At 45.2% G+C, this 12674-nt stretch overlaps 1 protein-coding gene across 1 annotated transcript in view; it reads left to right on the top strand.

The window, feature by feature from the left end:
- FRMPD3 (FERM and PDZ domain containing 3) overlaps positions 1–12674 on the top strand; it is a 78043-nt gene that overhangs the window by 21261 nt on the left and 44108 nt on the right. The window contains exons 5-7 of the mRNA XM_056125715.1: positions 2428–2532; positions 7808–7915; positions 10764–10895. Coding sequence (XP_055981690.1) covers positions 2428–2532; positions 7808–7915; positions 10764–10895 — 345 coding nt within the window. The remainder of the gene's footprint in view (positions 1–2427; positions 2533–7807; positions 7916–10763; positions 10896–12674) is intronic.

The raw sequence follows: 12674 nt of genomic DNA, 5'->3' as shown, positions 1-12674 counted from the left end.
AGCTACTCATACCTCTGTGCTCAGGGGTCACTCATGGTGGTGCTCAGTGGCCCATATGTGGTGCCTGGGATAGAACTGGGATCGGCCATATGCAAAGCAAGCATCTTAACTCCTGCACTATCCAGCCCCTAACATAGGATATAAAGCTCTATAAAGAACTCACAGTGCTTTAGTGAAGTCCATCAACTCAATGGTAATAAACAACTATGATATAATATGAAAATATTCTGCAGAATACCCTCCTGGACTTTTTGCCACACGTCAGACCTGGTCTGCTCCAAACCCTCCAGTGGAGTAAAATGCAAAGCTCTTGCAATGGCTTGCAAGGTTTCATGTGATGCAGCTCCCAGCTGGCTCTTCTAAGCACAAGCTCCCTCTTTGATTGTTCTACTTTCGCTTTGGACTTCCTGCCTCTTTCTCACACAGCCCAGTCCTCCTCCCATTGTTTCTTCCATAAAGGCTCTTTCACACTTCTTTCATGTCTGCTTATTTTTTGTGTGTTTTTTGTATTTTTATTTTTTGGGTCACACCCAGCAATGCTCAGGGATTACTCCTGGCTTTGCACTCAGAAATTACTCCCGTCGGTGCTCGGGGGACCATATGCGATGCTGGGAATCGAACCCTGGCCAGCTGCGTGCAAGACAAATGCCCTACCTGCTGTGCTATCACTCCAGCCCCTATTTTTTACTTTATTTTATTCATGTTTTGGTTTGGAGTCAGACACAGTGCTGCTCAGTGTCTACTCCTGGCTCAGTGCTTAGGGGACCAAGCAGTGCCAGGGATGGAACCCAAGGCTCCTACATGCAAAGCCTGCACTCAGCCTTTTGAGCCATTTCCCTGAACTGAGGTCTCTGCTTAAATGTTGCCACCTTGGAGCTGTCTTCCCTGAATATCCTGTCTCTAAAAGAAGCTTCCCATCACTCCCACCCTCTTTCAAACTAACTCTCCCGGGCATTCTCTTACCCTATTCAAATTGTCCTAAGAGTTATAATTTTTTTTGCTAAAAGTAATTGTTTGCTGTGAATATGCCCCTGTAAATCAGGCACTACACAGACCAGTTGTTTGTTTGTTTATTCAGACCTTGAGATACTCAAGTCTTAGTCCTGGCTCTGAGCTCAGGGATCACTCATGGCAAGTAAGATTCAGGACCCATGGCCAAGGTGCCAGGGATCGAACCCAAGTTGGTTGAGTAAAAGGCAAGTGCTTTAACCCCTGTACTATCTCTCTGACCCCAAGGCTGGGGAATTTTGTCTGAATTCTTGGCTTTATCTCTTTTCACCTAGAACAGTGCCTGCCTCTTATATTACCTCTGCATATTTCTTAGCCTGGTGAATGAACACCCCTGAAGGCATGAGGGCGAGGGCTCCCCTCCCCGGGACTTCTACATTTCCTGGCTGCTGAACTTCAATCCAAAGAGTCCCCAAACTAAAGCTTGTTTGCAGTGTTTTGCTAACCAGGAGTCCTGCTGAGTTGGTGATGGGGGCCAGTGGTAAGAACTAAAGAGCCTAGCTGATTCTTGGAGCATTTCCTGTAGAACTAGAAAAACATAGTGATGGAGAGCCTATAATTAGAAAGTCAGGGCACCTGGATAAAATCCCCAAAGCCAGGGACCAGGAGATAATTCAATAGTTAGTGCATATGCCTAGCCAGCAAGTGACCCACTTTGATTCTTGTTACTACCTGGTCCTCTAAGCACTACCAGGTGTGGCCCTGCAGGTCCCTAGCTCTGTCAATGTGGCCCAGAGAATCCCTAGCACCAAAGAGTCTGAGCAACATCACATCCTCATGCCTTTACATTGAACCACTGGCCAAACTGACTGAGAATCACCAGTTGGATCTCCGAACCTTCTAAGCTCCACTTGGGAGCCCCCCGAATCAAATCAAATCAAATCAAATCCCCAATGTCTCTATTCCCCAGCAGTGTAGAAATTGTGACTGAATTTTTTGCAGTAGTAAGTTTCCTTTCTCCCACATCTAAAATACTATTTTATGAGCTTCTCTCCTAGGGGCAGGGCCTATCTCTGACATGAATAAGATCATACCCATAAATCCTTTGAGATACTTATATTTGAATGTAATAAAAACCTCCATTTAGGTTTATCTCACATTTTTTTACAAAGCCAAACATATAAAATTTCACTGTATGTTATTACTAAAGAATTTTTGCCAACTCCCCTAGGCCTAAAGCATTAATAATGGGATTCAGTTTATCCAAATTTGATTCATGCCTGGCTTTTTCAGAGCTTATCAATCAGCAAAGGATGTACTTAGCATAGCCTTACACCTGCAAGGGCACCAACACTGATTTAGCGACTCATGGATCAGCCGGGAGCATGTCCCCGTTCTGAGAACTCAGAACTCCAAAGTGGCAATAGCCAGGTTATTCCCAGAACTTGATAATTAACCAGCCTTCTGTTCTTTTTCTAGTCCCCCAAGTCTGCGTTCATCAGTGCTGCAAAGAAGGCCAAGCTGAGATCTCATCCAGCAAAGGTCCGATTTTCTGAGCAGGTAGCAGTTGGAGAAACAGATGTGGTAGGTATAGTTTCAGCTCTCTCTCTCCTTTCCCGTTGGTCAGATGGGTCTGACCATGGAGGCCTCTCTCTGGAGGGCCATCATTCATCTGCTGCTCCTCACAGTGGATAGCATTATGAGGGGGGACGTAGAAGGAGAACCTTGAGGCTCTGAGTGAGTAGTGAGAAAGGGGTGATGGTGCCCAGAGACACCCTGGGCATAGTGCAGAGAAGGAATACAGGTCAGTTCCCTCACTACCCTGTGTTACTCTGTGAAATGTAGATCCCTTGTACAGTAGCCTACACCTAGCACAAATGCTCCATAATCATCGGTTGACCACTTAATAGACACAGAAAGGAAGTAGTGATTTTTCTGAAGAGCTGGAGAAAAAAGCAAGAGTGGCTGGTGAAATTGAGTACTGTTCACATTGAAGAAGTCCTGAAACTTGAGACTAGCAATGGGTGAAGCGGCTGTAGAGACATGTGTTCTTATTAAGATCGCAATGCTGGAAAAATAGTACAGCGAATAAAGTGCTTGCCTTATACCAACTGATCTGGGTTCCAGCCCCATCCTGCCTAGGGTCCCACAAGCCCCGCCAGGAATTATACCTGAGCTCAGAGCCATGAGTAAAACTGAGCACAGCTGGGTCTGGCCCAAAAACCCAAGAAAGAAGAAAAAGAACATTTAGTAAGCATCTGTGGTGTTCTCCAGAATATAGGGAAGGAAATAAATTCCTCCTCCCTGCCACTGGATATTGGGGGAATGTTATCTCAAAGAGAGATAACACAAAACACACAGCTGGGGGACATAGTTTTGAGAAGCCCTTGCCATTGTAGCACCCTGTAGGTGGCAGGTGTGGGGTGGGGTGGGGGCAGGGAGTTCAAGTCCCACAGGCTTTCTCACTGCTTTGTGGGGATTATGTGAGCTAAGCTGTCTGCTCTAGAGGAGCGAATGACAAGAGGTGGATGGAAAGTCAAAAGCTATGTGTTTTACTGTCATGGATTATGGTCAGAGTCCCCCAAGAATCTTGTGAAGTTGGTGATATTGCTAAGGGATTCGTTGGGGGGGGGGGGAGGTGGAGCTAACAGGCATCTGTGAGCTTTTTGTGGGCTGTCACTGGAGGCCTGTGGCTTTCGTGTACTGAGGCACAGCTGCAGTCAACAGAAACTAGCAGTCCCCCTCCATCAGTAGAGACACCAGTGGAGTGCTGGGCCCTTTTATCTTTCTTTGATGCAGAACCAATCAGAAGAGATGGAGGACACAATTGTTCTCTCTATTTCCTGCTTCTCAATCTTAGCCCATGCTCTCTTCCAGCTGGTTCCTTCTAAAAGGCTGCAAAGCCCAGAGGGTGACTGAGTCCCACTGGTTAAGTGATCTGCATCATTAAGGGTTGGGGTCCTTCAGAAATGTTGGAGAGAAGCAAGGAGTTGGGGAGCAGAGAGAGAAAGGAGCACTATGGTGTCCCTGCATATCAGGTGAAGCAGACCCTGAGGGTCAAGTCACGAAGCATACATTTGTGTCCCAAATTCTTATTTTATTTATTTATTTTTTAAAAATGTTAGTCACTGGGGGATAAAAAAATTACAAAGCTGATCATGACTGGGTTTCAGTCACACAGTGTTTCAACACCAATCCCTCCACCAGTGTCCCCAGTTTCCCTACCACCACCTCCTCCCAGCCTGTTTCTATGGCAGGGATTTTCCTTCTTTCTCTGTCTCTGTCAGTCTGTCTGTATGCTTTCATCTCTGTCTGTCTCCATCTCTCTCTCTCTCTCTCTCTCTCTCTCTCCCTCTCCCTCTCCCTCTCCCTCTCCCTCTCCTTCTCCCTCTCCCTCTCCTTCTCCCTCTCCCTTGCTTCTCCCTCTATTTCTCCCTCTCCCTCCATCTTGAATTTGTAAAGCCCAGATAAATGCATTCTATGGTGAGTCAGCATTAGAGAATCTTCTAGCAAGTCCCACCTCTCCCCCAAGAAGCCCCTCCTCCCTGTCTTGCCTCTCCTTTCCCCTCTCTCTTCCCCACTCTCCCCTTCCTCCTGTATGACTCTCCATGCCTCACAGCTAGCCTTGGGCAGAATCCAGCCCTCACAGAACAAACTGAATGATAATGCCAGAGTAGGAGTAGCTAGGACTCCCCCAGGGTTCCTTCCCTTGCTCCCAGACAGGCCACTAGCCATAGAATGAAGCTCTTGGAAAGAGACAACTTCAATCCTCCCACTCTAGTTGTGTTCTGAAAATTGCCGGATGTTATAGCAGCATCTACCCCCATCCCTCACCACTGTCACCACCACTACCATGGCCACCCTTGTGGACTAGGACAGCCTTCCTCAGGTTTGGAGGCACCTGGGGGAATCCAGGCCCAGGTGACCCTAGGCTATCTTCTCATTCCTCTCCCTTTGTTTGCCAGAGCTTTATTAAGCAGTCAGCACAAAAATAAATCCTGTGGGCGTTCCTTGCCAACTCTATTTTTAAGCAAAATCAATTAAGTAATTATCTGCGTCCAACCCAGTGTGCTAAATAAAACCTGCCACTGCTGAGCGTCATCAGCCTGGGGATCCAGGGCCTCTGGGCTTGGCACGAGAGAGATCTCAGAATCAGAGAGAGTACCAAGGAGTTGCACTGTTCCAACTTCATAATCTATCCATTTCCACGGGAGCTTGACTGCTGGCTCCCTATTACTGCCAACCACACCCCAACCTAGGAAGACTTGGGTACTCATTTTCATATTTTGTCACAATCTCAAGATTTTCTCTTCTGGCCTCTGTAACAGTGTTTTTCAACCTTATTATGTTTCTGTGCTCCCTGACCCTGCCCTGCAGGTTGGCCCCTTATCTTGTGTCGTGTCACACTATTTACACCGTTTTTACCTGGAGACACAATTTGGAATGTCCTGGAGGACTACAGAGAGCCATATGGCCCCAGTTGAGAGACACTGGTCTATGCCCATCATCTTCAAAATCAAAATCAAATTTGCCTTCTCTAGGACCTAGCTTCTTGAACTGTGTCTTGCAGACCCATGTAAAGTCATATAACTGAACGTAAGGGTCATTTTAAAAGAATTTTTTATGACTTATTGCAAGTGTTCCATTCATGTATCTATTTTCTATGCCTGAATAGCCAAGGTCACATTTCTCAAGCCAAAAGGGTTTGCAAGCAAAAGCTTATAAAGCCCTTTTCTAGGAAACATTAGATACCCTTTGTATGTTTTTTTTAAAATGAAGCAGCATTACATTAAAACAACATGTAACTTTCAGTGGCCAGAGAAATAGTACAGCAGGTAAGGTTCTTTCCTTTTGTGCATTGACAGAGGTTCAATACCTGAGCACCACCCAAAGTGATATCTGAGCACATAGTCAGGAGTACGTCCTGAGCACAGCCAAATATGGCTCAAAACACATATGTGTGTATGTGTATGTATGTATGTATATATATATTCATTTATATATTTTTAGGTGTACATCATTAAAAATCAACATGTTGGGCCAAAGAGATAGCTCAATGGGCTAAGCACATACTTTGCATGCAGGAGGCCTGGATGTGATCCGCAACATTATATGATCACCAAGCACTGCCAGAAGTAACTCTCTTTCCCTCCACAGAACCTCTGGATGTCATGCATAATGAAAAGTAAATAATACCAATATATATGTATACATATTCATACATATACACTGAAAGTTCCATTCTGTCCTTTACCTCTTTTACCTGAAACCTTTACTATCTTATAACTCTTGGTTTGTTTTGAATTTTTGTTCTTTAGTGAATTGTTTGTGTGTACGCATGAGTCACTGTGATAATAGTATGAGATGATAGCCAACTTTTCCATTTTTGCCTCACCCTCTTGGGGCTTACTTAGCACTAGACATACAGGAAACATATAGTGAGTGGCCCTTGAATGAATGAAAGAATCTGGCCATTTCTTGCAGCTGCTCAGTTCCTATGGACCCAATCAGGGATATAGTTGGGTTTTCCTGGTAAATCTAATCTTTCAAGTAAGCATGCATTAAATACCATTTAGCGAGTAGCTATTTATTGAGTTACAAATATGTGCCCAGATTTCTACTCAATGTCAGGACTATAAAGATTGATTCATACTTGACCTTTATGCTAAGTAGATTGTCTAAGACATTCTTCAAAATATGATAGGAGGGACCAAAATGAAAGTATAGTGAGTAGTGCTCTTGCCTTGCATATGGTCAACCCAGGTTCCATCCCTGGCACCCCATATGTATTGCTGAGCCAACAAGAAGTGATACCTGAGCACCAAGCAAGGAGTAAGCACTGAGCACTGCTGGGTGTGGCACCCAAACAAAATCAAAATATGATACACACACTGGAATATATGAGTAAGTGAATAATCACTGTAGAAACACATGGAATCTGAGGTCCAATTATTTGTCCTTACTAACCTAATGGCTTCATAGAATTCATATTTAAGCTGAATTTTGAAAGATGAGTAGGAGTTTTCCAAGTAGGCAAAGGGTGCATTTAATAAATAGTTAATGAATATTATTGAGTACTTTACATGCACCATTCTATAAATAAGTGCCCAGTCCAGAAGAATTCTTGCTAAGAAATCATCAGTTATTCAGAAATGGGTTTGAATGGTGTTTCTTAATTGGAGTCATTGCTACTCACCCTCAAAGAGCTTTCAGACATATTTGAGAGTGTTTAGGGTTAGCCTGCTGATTTACCTCTTACTGGTATTTAATGACTCGGGATCAGAGAAGCTAAGTGTTCTTAAGGAGTTAACCAGACCCTGAATGATGAATTGTCAAATGTATGGAGGTAGAAGAGAACGGTATGGATTCTGGGAATGACTAGGCATGACTCTGTAGACATAGGCAGGGGATCAGTTCAACAAAACTCTATGACTCCACGAGAGAGAGAATAGTCGAGTAAAGGCACAGCTGTGGAAGAGGTCTAGGTGTATAAAGTGCCTGGAGATAAAGCAGGTGAGTGAGGTCTCTTCAGGAGGCCTTCCATCAGGTCCCATGAATGGAAGTCTCTATGAGTCTAAACCATTCTAAACTAGTGCTTTGAACTGCAGCTAAGTATGATTGTGCTATGACATAGAATGAAGGTTGTGCTATGACATGTCCAATGTCCTCTTGAAGAATCTGGCTCTGGTCTTCTTGTAATGTTATCACTGATCTGCCTTTTCCTTTTTCTTTTTGTCCTTCCATCCCTTTGGTTCCCTGAATCTTTCACTTTCTCTTTTCCTTCCTCCACATTCCTTCCTCTGACTTCCCTTTCTTTATAAATGTGCTCCTCTCCTGTTCTTTTCCTGCATGTTCACAGAAAATGATGAAGAAGGAAGCTCTTCTCCTTATCCCCAATGTCCTGAAGGTTTTCTTAGAAAATGGGCAGATCAAGTCATTCACATTTGATGGCCGGACCACTGTTAAGGTACATAGTCTCTTCTCCTCTGGTCAGCATTTCCATCTCTGGATCCATACCCAGCTGCTCATCCCCAGGCTCCTCTGAGTCTGCGCAGAGCTACTTGCTACCCAAATAAGGTGGTCTTGGAACTTCTGGTGCTGACAGCAAAAGAAACACATGCTCTTAGATGAGGGTGATAGGGGAAATTTGCATGTGCATGTGTGCATGGCTACATATGTATGTGTGCAGGAGCATGCACATGCACACACATACCATCCACTTAGGAACTTTGTTGTGTCCATGTTAACCTGGATCCTCCAAAACCGTGCACGGCTAAGGAGTGTGAAAGTCAGTAAAACCATTTATAAAGCCCAAAGTGGTTTCTGTTGAAACAATTATACCTTCACAAGTTTACACACAGAAATCAAGGGACACAATCTCTGGGGAGATTAGCTTAGATATGCCTGACTTTTTTAATCACCACTGTATCTTAAGCACTGAACCAAGATTTTAAAAGTCCAACAACAGCCCCTTTGGCTATTCCTTTTACAAGAGAGGTAATTAATGGGCTGAGGATTTTAACAGCTCAACCAGGCACCTACAAGTAACTTGTGGTGAATCTCTTGGTCCTGAGGAGGAGAGAGGCAATTATAGGATTCATCCCCCTCCAGTTTATTCTGCTCTGGGGCAGAAATCTTCACTGCCGCTTCTTCTGGACTCTCTCCAGAAACCAAGAAAGAACGTTGTGATGCGATCAATGTTTTGCATAGCTAAAGGCCCTTCTTAGAAAACCTACCTCGGTCCATAGCTGTCTAGAGCTACAGAACTGGGGCAAAAGAACCCAAGTAAAAAAATGAGAGCTAGAGAGATGGTACAGTGGGTAAGGAACTTGGCTTTGCACACAGCTGACTCTGCTTCAATCCCTGGCATGACATAGGGTCCCCCAAGTCCCTCCAGGAGTGATCCCTAAGCACAAGACCAGGAATAGATCTGAGCACAGGCAGCTGTAGATCCCCCCTCCCGCCCTGAAAGAAAAGGGGAAAATAGAAACCCCTGTGCCAAGAAGTTCCCTAAGAGGAATTATGGCGTGCTCAGAATTGGCTTTGATTTTGGTTCTCAGCAGGGCTGGAAACTGCCACCTCACAGATGGCTTTTGGGGTTTGTCTGCCTGTACTGTGTGGTCATTCTGATCATTTAGTTTTTTTCTGGCACGTAATGTCTCTGGGTCAGAAATGGCAAGTGTCCTAGTGTCCTACAAGGAAGGGGAACAGTTCCTGCATGAAGATTTGCAATGCCCAATGTGCCAATAGTGTCCATAACTCTTGTTGACTGAATGGAGAATTTCAGTGGGAGAGTGAAGACCTGGAAGCACAACACACTTTCAGGCACCCAAGCATAGTCTGTTGGCTAGTGAAGGTGTCAGTCTGCGGAAGGACCAATGATATAGAAATCAGCCACCAAACAGCCCTGACTCCCAATGAGGCCATCTGTGTCAGAATCCTCTTTGGCATGTGACCATGAGTAGGTCTGTCTGTTGCAGATCTGTCCCCACACGAGAGTTTTCACTATCCTCCTTTTCCCCTTGGAATCTTCTCTTGCCATTCTCCCACTTTGCAGCATCACCCCCATTGTCACTTCTAAGTAACCCCACCTTCCAAGATAGCAGGGTCCCCCAGCTTATGATCTCACCCTGACTTCAGGGAGGGGACAGTAGCTATTCACTGGAACGTGGACAGGCTGCCAAGCCACTTGTCCCAGAGAGGTACCTGGGTGAATTGACAGTCTGGCACAGAGGCCGTTACACTTGTAACACCAGTTGGCAATCTCTGGCTTGGCTGTCTACAATCCCAGTGCAGCCTAACTGCAAAGAAAACCTCATTTGTCCCTGCCAGAGCTTCTACAACACTGGTGTCTCTGTAACTACTTGGGTAATACAAAGAGTTTCAAGTACCCACCAGTTTCCAGCCGGCCATTTAAATGGCTAAGTGTCTTTGCATGTTCACTGAGGGGCATGGTTGGCAACCGTGGCACTAAGGGAACTTTGAATTCCCAAGCCACCTTCTTTCTAGACTTTTGAGGCCTAAGTAATGCACGACCATGAATACACCTGCTGGAGCCTGGTATATGCTGATGTTCTAGCAAATATATGGCAGTACTCTCCAAAATGACACCTGGGAAGCCCCCACGGATAGATTTCCAGACACCCTAATATGAGAAGTAGGGCAGCAGAGCAGACGGAGCCCAGAAGTAGTCAGATTTATGACTGTACACAAGACACGTGACAGAGTTCCACTGCATGGACACATTTTTCATGTTGCTAAATTGATCATCTGTGAAAACTAGCTACGATCAAAAAGGAACATTTTGCCAGTAATTCAAGTCATTGGACTTGGATTCTGAATCCAGAAATAGTCTGCTTTTGAATCATATTGTGGTAGCTTTGGCTTTTGTCAACTCCTAAGTAAAGAGTTGATGGGTGAACCAGAGTGAACATTAACTCCTGGAAGCAGGGAATAGCCAGTGCACAGCCTGGCACTTAAGCACTCGGAAAGTAATTTGTTGAATGGAAAGAGGGAGAGCAGGCAAGAGGGCCATGCGTTTTTGCCATATGGCCAAATTCAGAAACAGTTTCTTCCACTCCTTGGACTGTTGGTATTCCCCAAACCTCTGAGTAAGTTTTATGGGTCACTCTCCTTATTCTGGAGGCCAGAGTCTGGGCTACTATAAAAGTTAGTATCTATCTCTGGTTCATTTTATCAACCTCTGCCTTCTATCCAGGATTTTCTTCATGCTCAGTCCCCTTTTCCCATGTTTGGTACTTAAACTAGCATAGAGATGGAATGGCTCTTTCTTAAATCTCTTTTCTCTTCCACAGGATGTGATAGTGACATTACAGGACCGTCTTTCTCTACGATACATTGAGCATTTTGCTCTTGTCCTTGAGTATGCTGGGCCAGAACAAAACCACAAGTTCCTGCTTCTCCAGGACAAGCAGCCTCTAGCTTATGTAAGTAGCTCTTTTGTCTTAGCTTGATAGCTTTCCACATGGCCTCTCCCTGCTAAAGAAGAGTACCCAAGGCTCTCTCTTCTGGAAAATTCATAATAATATGTTTAGCCAGCTCCCAGAGCTAACAGTTCTCAACTGATGTCTGTAAACCCCACCTCCAGAGGCCTTTTGGCAATATCCTGGTGAACTAAGGAGAGCATAAAGACAATTAGCCTGGCCCTCTAGTAGGAAAGTGTGGGGGAACAGGTTATTGTCTGGCAGCCCGGATGTTGAGTTGACAAGCAGTAGCCGCACTCCTGGCTGCTGAAAGCTCTGCTTGTCAGAGTTTTCTGCCTCTGAAAAGGAATCTGATCTTTGGCAGAAGGCTTCCCTATGAAAAAGTGTCAGCCAATGGAGTCTAATGAGAGCAGTGAGACTCTGATAAGTGTAGTTAGGGAAGGGGCTGAGTGGGGCCAAGACTGGGCAGCTTTTGCCATATGGGAAAAAGTCCAACCCAGGAAGTGCAGAGTATTTCCCCACCAGTGAAACAAGAGAAGCCATGGGTAGCAGGGGGCATGGCTTTTTCCCAAAAGGAAAGGAAGGAATTGGAGAGGAATGCCTGGAAAAAAATGCCTAGATGGACACAAAACACCATTGAAATCAGTTCCCAACAAGCAAATAAATAAGAAGGTATTTTTAAGAAAAGGAACTTCATGTTTAACTCTTGACCCCAAGTGCTACAGAAACGTATAGGTTCCCACCTATGAAGGGAAGTTTGTGAAGGCTTGGGGGGAAGGAAAGCCTTAGTGCCTGCTGTCCTGCCCCTTTAGTATTTTTCTGAATTCAATTGGTTCCCTGTTTCAAGGGATTTTTAACTTGTTTTGTTACGGAAAATCTCAAATATCAACAACAGGCAAAGAAATAAGTAGTTGTAAAATGAAACCTTATTACCCATCCCAGCTTCAGTCTTACTGATATCTTGCCAACTTATTTGAACTCTGTCTTCTAGTGGGATAAGGTAAAGGCCCTCCCGTTGATCGTCGATTTGCTCGAGCGGGCCCAGTAACGTCTCCATTGGAGACTTTGTTGTTACTGTGTCTGGCCTATCGAATACTCTCGGTAGCTTGCCGGGCTCTCCGAGAGGGGCAGAGGAATCGAACTCGGGTCGGCCATGTTGGCCGCTTGCAAGGCGAACGCCCTACCCACTGTGCTATCGCTCCAGCCCAAAGGTAAAGGTAAAGGCCCTCCCGTTGATCATCGATATTTCTCCCAATTTATTTCTCTACTGGAGCGATAGCACAGCGGGTAGGGCGTTCGCCTTGCAAGCGGCCAACATGGCCGACCCGAGTTCGATTCCTCCGCCCCTCTTGGAGAGCCCGGCAAGCTACCGAGAGTATTCGATATGCCAGACACAGTAACAACAAAGTCTCCAATGGAGACGTTACTGGGCCCGCTCGAGCAAAATCGACGATCAACGGGAGGGCCTTTACCTTTACCTTTACCTCCTAGTGGGATTTGAACTCTTCGAGCTGGCTTCTAAACAGCAGCTTCCTCTGCTTGAGGCTGCATCCCTCTGCAAGGTAAAAAACATATTTGACATCATCAGAGATGGGTCAGAGAAATTCCAGAAGCCCTCTCTTATTACCTCCTGTCTTGAATCTTTTGTTCAATTGTCAGTAAAGACCATGTCCTATACAAGTGATTTGAAAACTCTAGTCCCCTTGGCCCCAAAGAGGAAGAAACAACTGGCTCCTACTCACTTACTTCTAAGAAAAATAGGAAGCAAGCCCAGCTGGAGAG

This window comes from Sorex fumeus, unplaced genomic scaffold (genome assembly GCF_029834395.1).
Source record: "Sorex fumeus unplaced genomic scaffold, SorFum_2.1 ptg000058l, whole genome shotgun sequence".
NCBI lineage: Eukaryota > Metazoa > Chordata > Mammalia > Eulipotyphla > Soricidae > Sorex > Sorex fumeus.
Note: the sequence above shows the minus strand (reverse complement) of the source record. Positions and strands in the feature narration are given on the sequence as shown.